The 21,042-nt window shown below is 38.6% G+C and overlaps 1 protein-coding gene across 1 annotated transcript in view; it reads left to right on the forward strand.

Moving 5' to 3' along the window:
• The first annotated feature begins 9,135 nt into the window (after positions 1-9,135).
• Positions 9,136-21,042, forward strand: part of LOC109109612 (leucine-rich repeat-containing protein 1-like) — a 44,534-nt gene continuing 32,627 nt past the window's right edge. The window contains exon 1 of the mRNA XM_042768349.1: positions 9,136-9,743. Within this exon, the coding sequence (XP_042624283.1) occupies positions 9,585-9,743 (159 nt within the window). The 5' untranslated portion in view covers positions 9,136-9,584. The remainder of the gene's footprint in view (positions 9,744-21,042) is intronic.

Here is a 21,042-nt window from a genome sequence, read left to right on the forward strand (position 1 = left end):
TTGGACAGATATAGCGTTCATCAACAGTTCCTTTGACCGTGACACGACAGGCTGAAAGTGTATTGCTGGGCGCCACCACCGCACAAGGAGCAGAAGCGAGCGCTGCCACCTTGGGAGGTTCTGCAGCATGGGCCACCACCTCTGGAGAAGCTGCAGCGGGCGCCATCACCTCGGGGAACACAGCAGTGAGTGCCACTACCTCGGAAGGATCTGCAGCATCAGCCGCCACCTCAGGAGACATCACAGTGGCCATCGCCGTTTCTAAAGTTTCAGTGGTGGTGTATGCAGCCCGAATATACCAGCTGTGATCAGCTGTGACATGACTCTGGGTGATCAGCTGTGATGTGACGTGACTCTGGATGATCAGCTGAGACGTGAAATGACTCTGGATGAACTGCTGAGACATGATGAAACTCGTGATGAATAGCTGAGACGTGGCGAGACTCTAGAAGATCAACTGTGACTTGACCTGACTTGACCCATGAAGATCAGCTGTGAGTTGACTTAACTCATAATGATCAACTGTGACTCAGCTTGACTCATGACGATCAACTGTGAGTTGACTTGACTCATGACGATCAACTGTGATGTGACTTGACTCATGAAGAGCAGCTGTGAGTTGACTTGACTTATGAAGATCAGTTGTGACTTTATTTAGGATTGGTAGATGTGACATAACAGGGCGCTGTTTTGTCCACCATTTTGTGAGCTTGCCCTAGTGTAGCTGCCATTACAAGAGTGAGTGCAGGGTTGCGTTCCTCCACGACACCCACAGTGAATGATAAACCAAGAGTCAACAAAGCATGATTCATATATTGAATGAGAGACGAAGGGGGACCCTCATGGATTAAATGTGATTTGAGTGGTTCATTTACTCAACCACAGAAAAAAAAATCTATCATTACACAGTCTGGTAAATCGGAATAACACGCAATGTCCAGATACTGTTGAATATAGCCTTCAAGCAGGCGTGTGCCCTGCTTTAAGGCTAATAACAGTTTTGCAGTGTTCATACCTGGCCAATGTCCACATGAAAAGCTGCTGGATCCTTGTGTGGACGAGTATTCTGTTGGGGAGTGAACAAGATGATAGGCATGCGGATCCATTTGCAAAGCTTTAATCTTAAACATGGTCAAAACAGGCAAGGGTCAGACAATGGCACACAGGTATATCGAGGGCAAGACAAGAGTAATCCAAAGCGGGCGTGGTCGATCGGTGGCTAAAAATATCCAGAGGGTTTGACAAGAGGGGTAATCTGACCAAACAAAGTCCGAACAGCAAAAAAAATTGTAATATATTAAAGAATGTCTAAAGAGTAAAAAAAATTTTATTGAGTGAGAAAAATGTTTCCTTTTACATTTTCGCCATTTTATGAATCGTTTTGTGGTTCATCCTGAACAGTGTCTCTTCAGTCTTTCTGCATAAGCATGTGGTGTTGACTCGTAGTGTGTCACTGGAAAAAAATATTAAATGATGACCAGGTGCAATATTTTCTTTTAAACAATAATTTATAGAAACTCAAAATCCAGTAACCTAGATTTTATATTAACAGTAACCTAATTGCTCAGGATTTGTGTTGCAAATATAGCAGGTAGTTTTGAGCCTGCAACTGTCATCTTAGCCCAGCTTGGTTAATGCACTGTAAAATTGTGAGGAAACTGATTGCCTTAAATTTTCTAAGTAGTGTATTCATTTTTAGTAGGCAAAACTTTATAAAATTTGTAAAAAAAAAAAAAAAAAAAAAAAAAAAAGATTAAGTACTGTTAACTTAAAATCATTAGTTGAGTTAAATTATTAGTGTTCACATTACTAGGAAAATCTTAGTAAACCGATTGCCTTAAAATTTTCAAGTAAGCTGAACTAAAATAAATATAAGTTAAGACAATAAGCAACAACAGGTCTAGGGTAAAATTATTTATTACTCATTAATGCTGTAAAGTAATATGACTGACACACAGCTTCAGTAACGAGACATGCTCGGTTTGTTTACTAGGTACTGCAGTGAATATACAAAGTAGGAGGAGTCATAGCATCAATTACTGAGGCCGGAGCGCCACTTAAAGAAACATTGACAGAATGAAAATACATTACATCTCCCCTCCTAAGCATGAAACAAAAGTATTAAACATTGCGGTGTTTGTTCTTTAACTCTGGAATCTGCATGAAACTTGCATGTCCACATATCAAAGAGATGATAACACATCATGTATGCAACCTACACAATCTATCATACAATGAACTGTTGAACATAAACAGGTATAACTAGGAAGGAGAGGTTGCTAGCACATCATTTCCACAAGCCGTCTTTACCACGCCTTTCCCTGACTACAAGCAGAGCCTGTCAGGAGGCTTCACCACTCTGCCTCGTCTGGTAGTATACTGCCCAGTTGACAATGTCTGCTTAGCAGTCCTGAGTTCTGCAAGTGATGCTTGGCATGATCTAGGATGATCCACAGACTTTGGCTCCTCGACACTCACTGGCTCTGACGTCTCTGTCCACTGATCATCGTTAAGCATGTGACGGGACTCGTTAGCAGCTGCTGTGCTCTTGCGATGATGCTGAATGTTGCGACGGTACTCTCTACTTCCACAGTCAACAACATAAGATCTTGGGGCACAGTGTGATCTCACAACAACTCCAGGAGACCATTTGTGACTGCCAGGATGTGGTTGCATCCTTACTTCATTTCCAGGCTTCAGCGCAGCACGAGGGCTGCTTGCCCTCTTGCGGTCATAGTAAAACATCTGAACACTTTTGCTTTTGTCTAGTTGCCATTTAACTTCGAGGGGGTCGTACGCTGCTGGTGTGAGCAGCAAACGGGCAGCAGGCAGGTTGTTGCAGGGTCCCCTGCCCATCAGCAGCTGAGCTGGTGAAAGGCTAACAGACTCCAATCGCGTCGTTCTGTAGTCAAGCAGTGCAAGGTGTTTGTCTGGTGCCTTACACCAAAGTTTCTTAACAGTCTGGACTCTGCCTCACCATTGGAGTGTGGCGTATGTGGGGATGATGTTTTGTGAATGATTCCATAACTTTGACAGAAATCCTTAAACTCATCTGCCGAATATTGTGGACCATTGTCTGTTTGAAGGATAGTTGGGATTCCATGTCTGCTTAATTGAGCCTTGAGCTTTTCTATGACAGCACGACAATGTAAGCCCTTCAGCTTCTCCACTTCAATGCTAATCCACCAGCAGAACATAATGGTTTCCTTCAAACTCAAACAGGTCAGAAGCTACTTCTTTGAATGGAAGATCAGGCGTTTCTGTTGGTTTGAGTGGTTGTCTAGGTAACCGGTTCTGAAAGTCTGCACACTTTCCGAAGTTCTTCACCATTTGCTCAATTTGGAAACTCATGCCTGGCCAGTATAGGACCTCGCGAGCTCTCTGCTTGCTCTTCACTATTCCTAAGTGAGACTGATGTATAAGCTTCAACATATGTTCTCGCATGGAAGGGGGTATGACAACACCATCAGTAATGACAAGTTGGCTTCGTGAGTCCCAAAATGGCTGAACTGCATTAGGTACATCACGCCTGTGGTCTGGCCAACCCTGTCGGATTGTTTGTTGAAGACAGCTGAGCTCCTTCTTTTGTGCAGTCCTGGAGCTCTGAATATTTCTGCTCACTCACTGAAACAAAGTTGAGCATGGAGACACACTCAAAGCCTTCCATCTCTGGCTTGTTTTCAGGTAACTGAGCTCTAGACAGTGTGTTAGGCAGTTCCATATCCTTTCCTCGTCTGTACTTAACAGTCAGATCATACCACTGCAGGCAGAGGCACATTCTCTGTATGCGCACGGGGGTAGAGAGCAGTAGCTTTCTGAAAATATCCTCCAGAGGCTTATGGTCATTGTACACTGTGACATGGTTTCCAAATATGTAATTGTGGAACTTCACACATGCATGAACTATTGAGAGCATCTCTTTCTCAATTTGCGGATAGCTCGTCTCTGTATCTGTCAGAGACCTGGATGAGAAAGCCACTGGATGGCTGTCCTGTAGTAAGACAGCACCGTTGCTGCTGGCATCACAGAAGATTTCAACAGGCTTGGATGGATCAAAAAAATGCAGCACAGGGGACTTTGTGCATAAGTCCTTGAGTTTGTCAAAAGCTTGCTGTTGTGCTGGTTGCCATGCAAATTCAACATTCGCTTTCAGGAGCTGTCTTAGAGGTGCGTCGACTTCGCTGAGGTTTGGCAGGAATTTTGACAAATAGGTGACGAAACCTAGGAAACGACGAACACCATCCTTGTCTGTTGGTGTTGGCATGGACTTGACAGCCTCTATTTTCATTGGGTCTGCCTTCAGAGCTTCTGATGTTATCAGGTGTCCTACGTAGGGCACAGAAGATTGCTTGATATGGCATTTGCTGAAATTGAGGCTCAGATTATAGCTTGTTGCTCTCTGAATTACTTTGCGGAGGGTCTCATCATGTTCCTTTACTGAGGGTGCTGCGATGAGAATGTCGTCCATGACACTTATTGCTCCACTGATGCCCTCAAGCATCTCATCCATAATACGCTGAAAGATTTCTGGTGCGCATTTTAGGCCAAAAGGTAGCCTAAGCCACCTAAATCTACCAATGGGCATGTTAAAGGTTGTCAAAAATGATGCTTCATCGAGTTATATTTGCAGGAAACCAGATTTTGCATCCAAGACCGAGAAGATTTTAGCACCAGGCATTGCGGAGACTACCTCTTCGATGGTTCGCATTGGGTAATGTTCCCTCTTTATGACCTTATTCAAGTCGCTTGGGTCAGTGCAGATCCTTATCTTGCCATTACGGACAGCTGTTACCATTGAACTCACCCACTAGGTCGGTTGGCTGACTTTTGTGATGTATCCATCTTTAACCATCTCATGTAGTTTCTCTATTATTTTCTTTTTCAGTGCAGTTGGTTGACGGCGGACAGGATGGACTACACCTTTTGCATCAGGATCAATTTTAATTGTGTATTTGCCTGGTAAAGTTCCAGTAGTGCGAGTCAGCTCTGGGTAATCATGTAGTCCAGCTGGCACATTTTGTTCTGTTGCCGTTTGACCATAATGTGTCTTATTTTCTTTGTTAGTAGGCTGCAATGCATCGAGCCGCATAACTAAGCCTAGGCTTCTGCTGTTGCACCGCTGAGTACATTTTCTTGAGAGATGTCCACAATTTCAAATTCTGTTAATATCTCAGCATCCTTATATTTAGTCAGAAGGTCAACCGCAGCTATAGGCTTCAGCTTGTGGTTAGAGTAGGACTTCAGCACTCGATTAGAGCATTTAAGCTCACCATCATGCAGGAGTGCCTGATAACTACTTAAAGTCAATGTGTTACATTTTGCTTTTGGTTAGAGTTTGAATTTATGATTTGATTTTATCATTTAAGTCTTCTGTTTCTGATTGCAGCTGCACACTGACTGTGTTTACTGATCTTTTTCGGCATATTGCCACCCAGTGGTTCGGTTTGTGACAGTATGAGCATACAGAGCCCTTTGCTGGACATTTTCCTTTATTCCACTTATGTTGTGGGTCTTTACCGCAACTTGGACAGTGTTTTGGTTGGTTTACATGCGTTTCTTTCTGCACAAATTTTGTCTGATTTTTCTGAAAGGTTTTCTTGTTTGCTGTTTGGTATTTTGTTTTCACTTTTACTGCTTGCACTTGAGATTCTTCTTCTCTGACAATTTTAATTTGCTTCTGTGACAGTTCAAACTGCTGGCCGATTTCAATTGCTTTTGGGAGCGTTAAATATCTTATATATCTCTCTGCCCTGCTCACCGATCCACGTGCCCAGCCAGCCTGCACGCTCCTTTGCTGTTTGCTCCAATAGCGGGCCATCGAAGACGAATGTGACGTGGCTCTGAAATCTTTCAAACTCTTGATACAAATCTGGAACATCCCAGTCGATCTTAGGGTGATCAAACTGTGATGATGTCATACTTTGCTTATTATCTGTTCCTGACAGACTTCTGACACCATGTAAAGTAATGCGACTGACACACAGCTTCAGTAACTAGACATGCTCGGTTTCTTTACTAGGTACTGCAGTGAATATACAAAGTAGGAGGAGTCATAGCATCAATTACGGAGGCTGGAGCGCCACTTAAAGAAACGTTGTCAAAATGAAAATACATTACAAATGCCACTCTGGCACCCCTAAATTCAAAACATTTTTCATTAATGTAATAATAATCATTATGAGAAATCATGACTGATGAATAAACCAAAACTGACAATTTGACTAGTAGTTGTAGCTGCCCTGTAACCCCCCCTCCCCCCCAAAAAAAACAATGTTAGCTTAATTTTAACACTTTAAAAATGCCATGCTTTCTAAACCTTTATGAATGATGTTCATGACATTCCTGTTATGTTGGTTTGGTTTTTGTTTTGCAAATAATTATATTTTTTATGAAATCTTAGAGATTTCTGTTCCTCCATTAAATATCCAGGTAACCAAAAACCATACTGTTTGGAAAAACATGAGGGTGAACCAGTGATGAAAATTTTGGGTGAATTATACCTTTAACACAATCTCAAACAGCCTTTGGTTACATCAACTGAAGGTTTTTAAGTGAACATAATTTTGGTTTCAGAGATCTGTGTCCAATGGAAAGGAAAAACTCAAAATTTTGTGCCTATATCAGCTCAAAAATTAGGCACATGGCACCTGGAGGGTTTTCAAGTTCATCCATGACTGTGGCTCCGTCTAGAATAATTATGTGCATGAAGACTCCAAATGTAGTGCTTGTGGAGGGAAATCCTGGGTGTCTTTTGTTATCATGGTCAGATTCCCGATGGAAATCTTGGGTGTGTCACAATCACAGCTCTAATAAAAGAGGAACATCAATATTACCACACGGGTTACATTACAAACGAAAATCACATATGTACATAAAAAATATCAGGTCTACATACAACTAGCAGAGATTAATTATGGTTTATATGATATATAAATTTGAGCTAAAATCGTAACAGAATTTTAAGAAAGAAGAACTGACAAACTTACCATAAAAAAAATATAAAAAAAATATCCAGAAATCAATCTGTATGTTGATCAAGCGCTGAGAAGAATTCTTGTTGAGGCTTTTGATTGTGAAACTCTGCAGTGATCTGTGAAAGGAAAAATAAGAGTTAAATATACATTGGGCTTTCAGTTAGTGTTCAAGGGATACTTCTTTATTTTGGATAAACATGTTAGGAATAATTTCGTGTTAAATGCACCTTCAATGCATTAAATACGAACACAAACAGTCTGTGTGAAGACATGGAATTGGACCAGTCCTGGTGCTGCTTTCATGTTTTAAGTAACAATACAGTGGACGGCTATTTTTTCACATGAAGAAAAAAACAAAGACACAACAATTACATTTATATTGCATGCTAGAGCAGAGAACTTTCCATAGGAACCACTAGAAAAATTTTAGTGTGAAGAAGTGCTTTCTAATTTGCATGCAAATTAGTAAGCAAATGATTACTGCTGACATAATTTTTCAATGGTGGATGTTGTTGCTTGCGTATAGTTATATTATTAACTTTTATGCATGTATTCACTGAAGAATATTAAAACAAGATGTTTATTCTTTACTTAGCAGTTGCTAAGTTGCTGTCCTGTAAGGGAACAAAATTAATTTGTGCAATTTTAAACCTGAGATTTTAATATTTAAGATATTCTAGACTGTCTGTATACTGATTTTTTTTTCTTGTATCAATCATTTTACAAACCTCATGTTTACAAAAAAATCATGTGACAACCTTTTGAATCATTGTCCTAATAACCTTTTTTGTTTTTTAATCATAAAAGGAGTAGAAAAGTGACAAAAACTTGGTACAGTCAGTCTGTTTCTGCAGGAATCAGTTGATGATATCATTTCATCTGTCTCTGGCAATTTAATGTTATTAAAATTCCATGCATGTCCATGGCTGCATGGTTTCTAACTATTATTATTATTGCTGTATTGCTACTATTAACCCTCAAGCATCGTTCGTATAGCAGCCCTTGATTGGTCCTTGGCACGAAGGTCTCAGGTGTGATCCCAATGTTTTTTATTTATTTTATTTTTATTTTTTTATAAATGTCATATCATCTTTGATAAAATAAAAACTATCAATTTATGCATTTTCTTGTGATTTTTGTGGTGTTTTTTATTTGTATTTTTTTTGTAGAAATGTAGAAATGCTTATTTTATGTTATATTTAATATTTCTTTTACTTCAGTAAAAAATAAATAGAAATCAAATTTTGACCATGGTTGATTGGCACATTCAAAATAAATAAATAAAATAAATAAATAAAATGGCTAGTCATTGGCTCATTCAGTCCTAGTTTTTGTGTGTGTGAGTGACAAAATTATATATATACCCCCCGCTCTGTTATAGGCTCATTCAGTGCTTTATAAATGTGTGTGTGTGTTTGTGTGTGAGTGTTTGCCACATTGGCTCACCCCTTCATTTATGTGAATGTATGAGCTGCATTGTGTTAGATATATAGATTTTTATTGGACAAATAAAATAAAATTAAAATGCTTTGAATTATAGTATTTTGCATTAATTTCCTATGGGTGCCCACTTTTGTCCACAAAGGACAAGTTAAGGTGTTTTTTTTTCTTTTTTTTCTTCAACCTCTTAACTTTGTTAAATCCAGTCTATTTTGTGTGTGTGTGTGTATGTGTGTGTGTGTGTGTGTGTGTGTGTTCAGGTGGCAAACTATAGGAAAAGTAGCCAAGTCTTGTAAAGCCCAGATTAAGGAAACTATTTTTATTAGAAACACATCTAATAAAAAAAATAATCTATAATTTGTTGTTTTAAACAATTTTCCAAGAAAACTTAACCGAATGTCAAAATATAAAGGAAGAGCAAACAATATTACATATTACATTACACAGTTACAAATCTGTAATTCTTGAGATTTACTTGCTTTCGCGGACGCACGCAAAATGTTCTTTGGACTATTCTTAAATCATACTGGATAACATAGATTGTTAAGTTTTGTGATAGACAGACAGATAGATATGATAGATGATATGAATAATAATAAAAAACAAACAAACAAAAAAACTTGTTGAATGTCACATAACATTTCAAGGGCACCCAGGTGTGTTAGGGGAAGTGCAGTTTCTGTAGATCAGTGTGTTATTGTTTATGCGCAGGGAGGGAGCGAGCGACAGAAAAAAGGGAGGAGCCGCTGGGATTCGTGACGTCAACCTGGAATGAGGGAGTGAATGTTCCGGGTCAGAAACTGGACTAAGAGGAAATAAACTCCGGGATAAGAAAAACACGAAATAAACGCAACGAAACAGACATGTAACCGCTTACAAAGAAAGACACGGGACACTTCTCAGCCTCGCAGTAAAGATGTTGCGAGAAAAGTGAAAAAGCGGAAGGAAAAACTCCAGGGATCAAAGCAGAAGTGGAGCGCGACGTTTTTATTCCATGTTTCAGTGCGCGATAAATTTGCGTTGGAGATCGATAGATTTGTATCCGACACTAGTTGCTTTGACGCTCTTTCACTGTTCCTAGTTTCTCCCGCTTGTTTGTTTTAGTTTGGATTGCTGTGGCAACTTTTCCAGCAGAACGGATTTATCTAGGGCTAGGATCACCATCCCGTGATGTTTCACTGTATCCCCCTGTGGCGGTGCAACCGTCACATCGAGTCGATCGATAAGCGCCACTGCTCTCTCCTCTTCGTCCCGGAGGAGATCTATCGCTACAGAGGGAGTTTGGAAGAGCTTTTACTGGACGCCAACCAGCTCCGGGATTTGCCCAAGGTAAGAAGACGCCAGCCTGTGCTGGGACCATTGTTGCTAGAAAAAACTCTTCTCAAATGGATGAATGAGAAGCATTATGGGCCGCGTCTCAAATCCTAATACGCGGTCTTCTCATTCAGCATTTGTGCGTAGGCGCGCGCTTCGAGTCAGCAGCAGTTTGAGGTCGTTCAGAAGTTTGGGGCATCATGAATGCAATGCGCGTTGGAAGTCATTCGGCATTTTTAGGTATCATATAGACATACTCCTTGTCAGCAGCAATTTTGGCCATCAGGTGTGTTGCAAATCAGCAGCAGTATTGGTGGTATCAGAGGCATACTTCCAGTCAGAAGCGTTTTGGGGCATCATAGGCATAATACGAGGCGGCATGATAGGCATGTTCAGATTTCTCCGCAGTTTTGGTCATCTTTAAGTATTGTTGGTAAGTATAGGTTTAGTTAGAATGCGAAACATTTGTGGACTTTGTAGACCGAGCTGTACCCATAACACTCCTATGATGCCAGAATGCTGTTTTTTATGAGCATGTGACTCCCTGAAGTGCAGTCTAGTTAGGTAGCTCACTAGGATTTGAAATACAACCACTGTCATTGTGCAGATGGCAGAGAACACTAGAACTCAGCAAAATGTGGTTGAGAAAAAACATTGTGACAATGGCAGGTACCAGTGGGCTCTTCCTCCATTACACAATGGTGTAGTGGTTAAATATTTGGGCAGAGCTGAAAGATTCAAACCCACATGAAATGATCCATGAACTGTCACCATGAACAAAATGCTTAACCCTGTAAGATCCAGATTGACATGTTGTGAACCGCATTAGTATGCAATATGACATGAATGGGCCATATAGAGCTTTCTATTTTACAATTTTCAACTGTAGTGCAACTGTAGCCACTTTTGCCTTTTAGTGACCCTTCAGAGCACAAACCTATGCTTGAAGCAACAGAGAGCACCTTCAGGAGAACGTCTGATTGGTGGAGAGGACTAGTGGGAAACTTTTCAGGCTAATGCTGATTTAAAGGCTCCTCCTAACCATGATGCTTTACTGACACAGGACAACTTCCTTTACCTCTGGCCTCAGTGCATCCATTTAAAAAAACCTTTTCCCTCTCATTTGCTTGAATCACACTTGTATGCAGTTACAGTTGTTCTTTTGTAACCTTTACCACAATAACAATGAAGAAGAACTCTCTCAGAACAGTGAGCAGTGGAGGGCTTTGATAACTTTGTCAGCGAGTTTGTAAAGAGCACACGTTTGCTTTGCTCCGTGTGCGTGTACAGTGGTAAGTTCTGCATGCAGTGCTGATGGACTAACCAGCAGCATTGCTTGCAGTGATTGAATGTAAAATTAAGTCAGGTATGAACAATGCTCTTTCACACAAGAAGCCAATGGAAAACAAGGTAATAGAGAAACCAAACAACTAGCTCACAGTTTATCGATTTTGTTAATAACCACTGTGAACAGGGTGAATATTAAATTCATAATTAAACATCATGTGTAAAATAAAACTTTATACTGAAATATTTCAGTTTAGGTTTTTTTTCCCCTAAGAAAGACATATCAGATTCAGAATGGATAACTTATCAAAGGTTTCTGTCCTATTAATAGCATTGGTCTCCAGAGTATTTGTATAAATCTTTGCTGGGATAAAAAAAGTTGAAGCTCTGTTTTATTATGTACATGTGGAAACATGAAACGCCAGTAAATTGGCCACGTATCAGGCTTTCCCCTTAAGGGCTGTGTGGTTGAATGGAGTGCATTCCGGTTTTTAACCGTTTATTGTAAGAAGCTATGTTAAATATCGAATTCAGTTATTCGTGTCTGAGCATGTTCATCTTTGATTTTCAGTGGCTCAGAAGTCTGTTGTCCAATTAATGGAAACTACTTTTAGTTTAACTTGAGTTGTGCACAGTTCATGAACATTCTGTGTGCATGTCCTTGCTTTCATGTTGTTCACAAAAGGAGGAACTTTGAATAATGTTCTGGCTGCTCTTTTCCGGGCATATAATAAATGAAGTTTTCACTGAAGCAAGATGTAAGACACCATAAAAGTATCATAAAAGTAGTCCACACTAGGGTTGTGCGACGTCTACCAAATTTGCATCGGATGATGTGTACAGTGAAACATTGTGATGGACGATGACATCGGGGGGGCGGGGTTAGGGGTGTGCCTGAAGCATGAAACAAATAATGCATTCGACAGAGCCAGTAAAGGGTTAGCCGCTTGCTAGCGGTAGCCTGTTGCATTACAGTACATGGAAGTTCACTTACCACATACACAGAGTAAAGAGAAATGTCTGATATGACGATGGCAAATGATTTGCAGATTCTGAGCACCAATGAAAAACATTTAATCTTGTCAAATGTGTGGTAAGTACTGCCACTCCATAGTACAGAGTCCTTGTGATCGCAAGTGAAAGCAAAAGTAAAATAAGAGTGCGCAATCGAAAGCGGTTTCAATAGCAGCACCCTGATGCCCGCAATTTATATACAGTCGCCTATACTTACCCAATGACATAATTGCAAGACAGCGTATTGAAATTTTGTTTTGTAATCCTCCCATCTTGTAGGCTATTTATTCCCTTTAGGGTTTCCGTAGTACACTTCATTTCCTTCTCGAACACGGAACTGGGATGCGGCAGATTGCGGGAGAGGGGGTGGGGTGGGGTGGAACCACGATGTCAGCTTAACTTATTTTTTAGACAATAATTTAGACAAGATGATTTTTCACTCTCCTTTGTACCTTGTGGGCACAATGTGACGGCTGGGTATATAGTTGAGCCCATATCAAAGCCAAAAGCATGCAGTTTAGACTGAGCTAGAGAACACACATCTTAAGCCTGTTTCTTGTCAGTTTATATGTGAAATCTCTTATCATAGAGGTTTCCTGGAATCCGATACTACTTGTTTGGCCTAAAATGTGAGGAATGCTGTGAGGAGAGTTAATCGTGACAAAAGATGTGTGTGTGTGTGGGGGGGGGGGCCCGTGGCTGTTGGTCAGAGTCAGAGACAGCTTGGATCTGGGGGACCTGATACTAGTCTGCGTCACCGCGCAAGCTTTGCAAAGCATTTTTTATTTTAAATAAAGGGTTAGAGTGTAGGGGTGTGAGATATTTATTGTCTATGATAATAATGTAATTGTGTTTAAAGAGCTGAAATGGTCACTATAAAAAAAAAAAAAATCATGGTGCACACTTTCACTTGGTGTAGATTAAAATGCGGATAGAATGCGTTGAAAATCAAGAGTGCTGTTCTAAAATATCAGCACATTTACAAATGCATTATTGCTGCTGTATTAAAGGGATACTCCACCCCACAATGAAAATTTTGTCATTAATCACTTACCCCCATGTCGTTCCAAACCCGTAAAAGCTCCGTTCATCTTCTGAACACAATTTAACCCTCTGGAGTCTAAGGGTATTTTTGGGGCCTGGAGAAGTTTTGTCATGCCCTGACATTTGTGCTTTTTTCAGTTTCTTATAAATATCTAAATGGCTAAAGTCTAATCTCACTGTAATCAGCACAAACTGGGCTATAATAATATGTCAGCAGCATGTATGTACATGATTGTGTTTTTGAGAAAAAAAATGTTATGCGTGGTTAGTGAAAAACTAAAAATGTTAAATCACTTGAATAAGGCAATAAAACACATATATAAAATTGGTTCCCGGGACTTTTGAGAACTGGAGCTTGTAGCTTAGAATTTTTTTTTTTCTAAATGATGTGAAAATCATCTTGTTTACTCACTTACAGAAAACAATATATTGATTTAAATTTTCTAAGACACTTTTTGTTAGTAAAAGTCATATGCGAGTAGGCGTCAACTATCATGAATTCACACCTGAGAAGACAAAGGCCTGCATAATGAGCTGCCTAATGAGCCATTCAGTCAGCTGTGTCACTGAGAGGGATGAGTTCCCAGAAAGAATGTGAGGACAAAATAAATGTGTATATAATTTTGTTTGTAGTTTATTTAGAATATATTTAATTATCCCACAAAATAATTTAATATTCACTTGTGAGTGCAGTTAAACAGTTGATTAGGAACAAAGCTGACTTTCAAACTGAATTTTTTGCATCATTACTCCAGTCACACAATGTTTCAGAAATCGTTTTAACAATCTTATTTTCTACAAAAAAAACATTTATTGTTATTATTATTATTATTATTATTATTATTATTATTATTATTATTAGTATTATTATTATTATTATTATTAATGTTGAAAAGATCTGAGAATATTTTTTTCTGGTTTTTTAGGGGGGATAAATTGAAAGAACAGCATTGTTTATTACATTTGTTACAGTTACATTTTATTGGTACATTTATATTATTTACATGAAGCTTTTGAATGGTATAGTAGTGTATATTGTTATTGAAACTTCATAATATTTCACTTGGTTATACATTTAGTCAGGAATTATAGTTTGGAAAAAGTCTAAATAGTAAAATGTTTACACGTTATGTGAAAACTAGTACAAGTATATAAATAAATAAAAAGAGACTTACTCATGTTTATGATCTCTGCTGAATAAAGTGCTTCATTCTTTTTTTTCTGAGGAAATCCACATCTCAAATCCTCAACCACATCACATCTTTTTGGGGGTGAATTATGTCTTATTCCTCTCATCGCGAAGCAAACAGTAAAATAAAAAAAAACTTGAAGAACAATCTCGCTGCGTTGTCTTCTGTTGTGTGGGCGTATTCAAGCCGCGCGCTTCAGTGAAACATTAGAATCTCAATAGCGCGTTCAGCGCGGGGCGTGGTCTCATTAGAAGATAATGAAGGGAGACGTGAAAAAACGGACATTGCGTTGTTTTCATATGGATTACTTTATCACAGAATATTTGTTTTCGGCAGCACTTGTTTAGTTTAAAAGTAGACATGTCAGGCTTTCTATAGATATCTCTCTCATGTCTCTGTGTTGAGTATTCACTGAGTTACAGTTCATTTTAATGACGCGTTTGTAACTGAAGATCAGCGCAGACAAAGGCTGCAGACAGCACTCCTTGTTTGTTATCTTTATTTTATAAATGCACAAAGTTTTGTGGTTATTATGTCTGTATACAAAAAAAGTAGACCCTTTACAGATTCGATTGATGTATTGCTCTTATCTGTACGATCAAAACTGAAAGTGTAATTTAAGTTCTTTTCGGGGTTATCAGGAGAAAATACCCCAAAACGCGTATACGCGTTAATCGACTTCAGAGGGTTAAGATATTTTGGATGAAAACCGGGAGGCTTGAGACTGTCCATAGACTGCCAAATAAATAACAGTATCAAGGTCCAAGGTATGAAAAGGTATGAAAGTCGTCATCAGAATACTCCATCTGCCATCAGACGTGCAATCTGGGTTACATGAAACAACGGGAACACTTTTTGTAAGCAAAAAAAACAAAAATAATGACTATTCAATAATTCCTTTGTCAACAGTCTCCTCTGTGTCTCTCCATATCGCCGCATGCTCTTCTGTATCATCCATGCCACAAGGATGCACTGTTTTCTTTCAAATCAAAGCTAAATACACATAGAAACAGCGAATCCTTGTGGCGCGAATGATACAGAAGAGCATACAGAGCATGACAGTCTCAAGCCTCCCGGTTTTCATCCAAAATATCTTAAATTGTGTTCTGAAGATGAATGGAGCTTTTACGGGTTTGGAACGACATGGGGGTAAGTGACTAATGACAAAATTGTCATTTTGGGGTGGAGTATCCCTTTAAAATCATGTTGATATTGTCAGTTATATATTTTTTAAGTTGATTTCGTCAGTTAAACAATATTGTCAGATTAGCCTAAAAAAAAAGCCTCTGCAAAACAATAGTGCTTTTTGCATACTGTTTTATGAATAACATGAATTCTGACATACTACTCTTTTCTTTTTTGTTCACTTACTATATAGATGGCAAGTAAACCGATTCGGATAATTCAATGGGGAGGGTTATAAAATGCTAGGCAATTTGACCGGATAGAGATTCATTATATATAGATCAGTCAATAGAACTCAGTATAATCAGTGATGCTGTCTACACTGGATGCGGTGCGGCACGGCGTGACACCACAAATCCCTGACAGTAAACTGCTGCCTCGTTCTATTTATGACGTGCTGACACAAATTTCAAATGATTTTCAATGGTCGTTTTGTTGCGTCCAGTGTAGAGTCTTTAGCTGATGCAGCGCAGTGCCACAAGACAACTGCCGCGTCCGATGTAGAGATGGTGTAAGGAGAGATGACTGAGGACGATGCTGAATGATTTGCAGATCCTTAGTACCACTGACAAACATATAATCTTGTAAAATGTGTGGTAAGTAGGCTACTGCTGCTCCATAGCATAAATAGAGTATGTGTGATAGGTAGTCTTGTGATGTTGTGTAGCTTAAATGGAATCGTGCATTAAAAAAGGGGGGAGGGATCACAATGCCAGCACAACATCGTGATGTCTATCAGCCATCGGTGATGGACGATGGCATCGTCTATCAGCCCAACCCTAATTTTGACCTTGTGTTAGCTTTGTGTCTAACTGTATTTGAATCCAATCAGGCTTCAAATATTGACAGAGGGGTTAAAAAGGTTAATGTAAACTTGTATTTGCTGAAGAGTGGAGGAGGGGTGACGGCCGCCCAGCTTCGTTAACAGGAAGAACAGGTTCAGTTGTCCGCCTGTCTGATAACACGCCAGTGCCATGATGGTTTTGTCCTCTTGTAGATTTCTGGTTTCATCCATCACCTTTTATAAACAATAGCAGCCATCACAAAGGAAGTATTGAGATGAATGTGGTGTGAACTTCCAAGTCTAAAGAGTTGTATTGTGTGCCATACCTGTTGCAGTCTGGGAGGTTTCTGTGTGTCTATTGTCTAGACAAATTTCTCTTCCTGTGCAGCACTAAAGTTTTGATTAGATAGTGAGAAGAGGGACTGAAAACAAGAAGAGCAGCGTTTCTGTTCTTCTCTATTTGATAATGGCCTGTTTGTTATTCTGGCATAGTTTTCATGTTATTTAATTCCATTTATAACTTGGTTAGTTGGGTTCCTGAGATGTAGGAGGTCAAGTGCAGTTGAATAGTGTGTGAGGATAATAGGGCCCAATGCTATGTGGAAAACGTGGACAGAATCAAGGAATCTAGTTGTAAATCTAGGTTGTACTTGAATGTTATGGAATTTGGCAATTTTTTGAATAAATAAATCAAAAGTATTGCTGTATACTTATACACATTGTGATTTGAACTAGTGTCTGCAGAAAGACTGCTATTAAAAGTGAAGTGGGATGTGTGAATGACAGGGACGGTTTTGTCTACTTCACATACTGAAGTAATTGATCTTTAACAAAAGATTTAATAAATCACTGTTATCACCGTTTTTGATTATTTTGTATTAAAGCGTATATTCAGAAAGATTAAAACAGACAACATCAAATTCATAGGGCCCCTATTACTGTGAAAAAATTAATAGGGAACTTATTTCTTTAGGAATGTTAGTATATTGTTTTAGTCTTTTTTTCTGTTGGAGGATGCCTGTGTTCATGTACACAAACGTCAGATGGCAGTTGCATTATTATTGTTTTGCTGATTCTCTGGTTATGTTTAATTATTACCATACAAATACTCCAAATCAGTGAATTCATAAGGCATTATGCGAAGACTCGGTGACCAATCATTGAGAGGAACACTCCCTGCATCTCAGTGTTCATACTATCCATCCTAAATAGTATGTATGATTAGAATAAGTGTGTCCCAAAGCATAGTATGCTGAAAAGAGTATGCCAAAACTCCCCGGATGGTCTACTATTTCAGGTCGATTATTGAAGTGTGGATCCATGCACACTCTAATGGCTAAAATTGCACACAATCCATTGCAATTTGGCGAAGGATTTGGTCCAGAACTACAAACACGAATAAAACTCATTAGAATAACTACAGATGTGGCGGATGCGGGCGATCGACGGTTAGGTAGAGAGGTTTACAAATAGGGGTTTGAGTTACTAATAATCAACATTTAACCTGGTAAAAATATTTATTTATTGTTATCCGTGTTATATTTCATCTTCAACACCAATGTGAACTTTTATAAACATCCATTAGTTAACTTTTAAATGCATCATTATGCAGAACATATGAGCAGAGTTCTCCGCATGAAAGACCCGCGACTGGCAGATCAGTGAGCTGCTTCTTTTCTCTCCAGTATGGTAGGAAGTTAAATGAAATGAAATGTGGAGGATGTTAACTGTGACGAGATGATTGACAGGCCAGTTTACAGTGTCAGGGTGCGTGTAACAGGTGCGACAGAGCGGTCCTTTAAGACGCAATTGTGTGACGAGATAGTATGTCCCAAAGCTTGCCTACTCTTCTACTACACGCTCAAAAGTGTGTACTTTTTCTTCACCAAAAGAGTACATTCTTTAAGGGCGTGGTATAAGTAGGCACATTGAGACGCAGGGACTGTGTCTCTGCTACTCATGAAGATTACCGTTATTATCTTAATAAGCGTGCACTGCTAAACCTGCATCCTGCTCCATTCACTTGTGCTGTTTGGCACAGTTTGCCAGTCCTGTGTGTTCATGTCCTCTCTAGAGCGTTGAGCCTCGGACCTAAAGCCTCTGATGAATTGGACTGTAAGGTACTGATTAACATCATAATGTAACCAGTCTGTAGACAAAACATACATTTTATTCTGTTCCTCACAAAAAGCAGCTGTATAACTTCAAATAGTTTGGCAGTGTAAATCATCATCCAATTTTGTTATAGTAAAGAGCAGTTTGAACATTATCCTTTTGTATTTAATGAGGGAAAGAAATGTCCTTTTTTTTCTTTTTCCCTTTTTATCATTTTTGAGTGAACAGTTTCTTTAAATCCCACAGATTAGTTTTAACTGTGCATGCTGGTGGAAGAATATGAAATTATTTGCATGCATACAATATTTAACACTGATGTCCTAAATCCCTCCTCTTTGTTGTGGATGTTTCTTTAAATTACCATTGAATGTCTTCAGATGCTTTTGCAGACTGTGTTTGAAAAGCTGCATGTAATGCAATGCATTATTCATTTAATGGACCTCAAAGAGCAGTCACAGGTTTTATTTATTTATTTTTTTTTTTTTTTTTACAGTTTCACACCATTCTTTGCTGGTTGTCCAAGAGTTGTAAAGTTATCCTGAATAAATCACCTTTATTTATAAAGTGCTTTTAACAATACAGATTGTGTCAAAGTGCTTTACATTATTAAATAGGAAAATAGTGTGTCAATAAAGCAAAATGACAATAGTAAACACTCAATTTCCAGCTAAAGGCAGTTCATCATTGAATTCAGTGATGTCATCATCCAGCTCAGTTCAGTCTAAATAATATCTGTGCAATCAAGTTGACGATTTCGCTGGATATTAAGTGTCCCCAACTAAGCAAGCCAGAGGCGACAGCAGCAAGGAACCAAACTCCATCGGTGACAGAATGGAGAAAAAACCTTGGGAGAAACCAGACTCAGTTGGGGGTAATAAGTATTTCTTACAAAGTTTTTCTCTTCAGTCTTAGCTTAGTTAGTAGATTTTGCTTCAGATTCAATGATTTTTCTATCACTCAAAAAAATTCTATATATGTATGGACACTAAGAAACTAAACAAACATTTAAATAAATATATGAATAAAAATGTAGATAAGATAAATTTCAAAATATATAAAGTCAAATGGTCACGGTCTTAAAGTGCAAACATAAAAAGTAAGGCAACACCCTGCTCTAGTCTAAGGCAATTTCAGGGAGGGCAGAAACATCCTGCAGAGCAGAAATGGTAAAAGATCGCTTGATCTTGATTTGGTATTAATGTGGTTTGTGAAAAAGCGGGTCCTCATGATCCTTTTGGCTTTTTCACCTCCTCCTGTTATTGTGAAGCAGAATGGAATCTGTGCATGATCACTTCTGCATTTAGCCTCAGTGTTCACCCCAAAACAAATTTAAGCACAAAATAAAATCTTAAGGAAGGACAAAGCAATATTGATCGACCGTCTACCTTTTTTTAGCTAAAGGGATTTCATCTTTCTGAAACTCCTTAGTAAAATGTTATATTTACTAATATAGTTAATAATATAAATGATAGCAGATGGTGGATATTAGAGTTAAATGAAGAGTTTGCCACTATCACAGTTTGGCATGGGAAAATACCATAAGGACGTAATACCTGTAGACGTTCATGGAGTCGATGCATCAGGCTTTGGATTGCTCACCCACTGGAGGTGCAGTCACATTAACAATATTTCAGTTAAATTTATTGCCATGAAAGGTCCATTGTCAATAGTGTAGAGATGTATGAATCACTGCTCACACAGAATTTAGTTTCAAACCAAGGAGCTGTGTTTTGGTAAGTGTGGTGAATTTGCTTGGCCAGCGTTGTGATTTCTTCACTATGTGATATGATTTGAAAGCATAACAACTAAACGTTCATCATCTTGAGCATCAGTCAATCAGTCTTTTTTTTTTTCCATGATAGAACTTTGGGCTGGTAGTGATGCTTGATGCATTATCGGTCATTTACAGAGGTTGGTGTTTATGATATGATAACTAGGTTGGACTGCACTGGCTGTAAAATGGATACTGAATGAAAACTAAGATAGTGATGGGGAAAAAAAATAGTACTGAACCATAATTTTTTTAAATGGAATAAAAATAGAAATATTATTATTGTTAAATTTACATTGTTCATTAATGTTAGATCATAGTGCATCAAGTCAAGTCACCTTTCAGGGCTCCAAACAAAACAAATCGAGTAAGGAGCCATTGGCTCCTATAAGAAAAAAACTTAGGAGCCAAATAATTTTTTTAGGTGCCACAGAATAAACGTGTTTTATTTATTTTACGATTATTATTATTTATTTATTTACATTTCAACATTTCAATCATACTGTCATGTGTTTATGTCTCATCTTTTCTTGATTTTATCAGCATTTTAATCCATCTTGTAGATGACCTGGGAACTAAGGTTCACTTAAAGTGGGAACTAAATGTCTTTTCCAGCTTGAAATCTACAGTCACAAAGAATTGTTCATTACACAGAGTCTGTACCAGTATCATGGAACAACACTTGGCCACTGAGCGTAGCTTGGGCTCCTCCTGCATGAGACATTTCAGTAAATTGTACTGTAGGCTCTCTTATAAAATAGCCTACCTTTTGATGTTAATTCATGTTCACTATGTACTATATTAGTAAAGAGAAAGATTAAATGGGTTCACTTGCCCTTGAACTGAGGCGCTAAAGCGACCGCGCCTGCCCCATTAAGGAGCTACAAAACTGTATTGTTTGAATTTCGTTATGAATTCGGAATA

This window comes from Cyprinus carpio, chromosome A13 (assembly GCF_018340385.1).
Source record: "Cyprinus carpio isolate SPL01 chromosome A13, ASM1834038v1, whole genome shotgun sequence".
Lineage (NCBI taxonomy): Eukaryota > Metazoa > Chordata > Actinopteri > Cypriniformes > Cyprinidae > Cyprinus > Cyprinus carpio.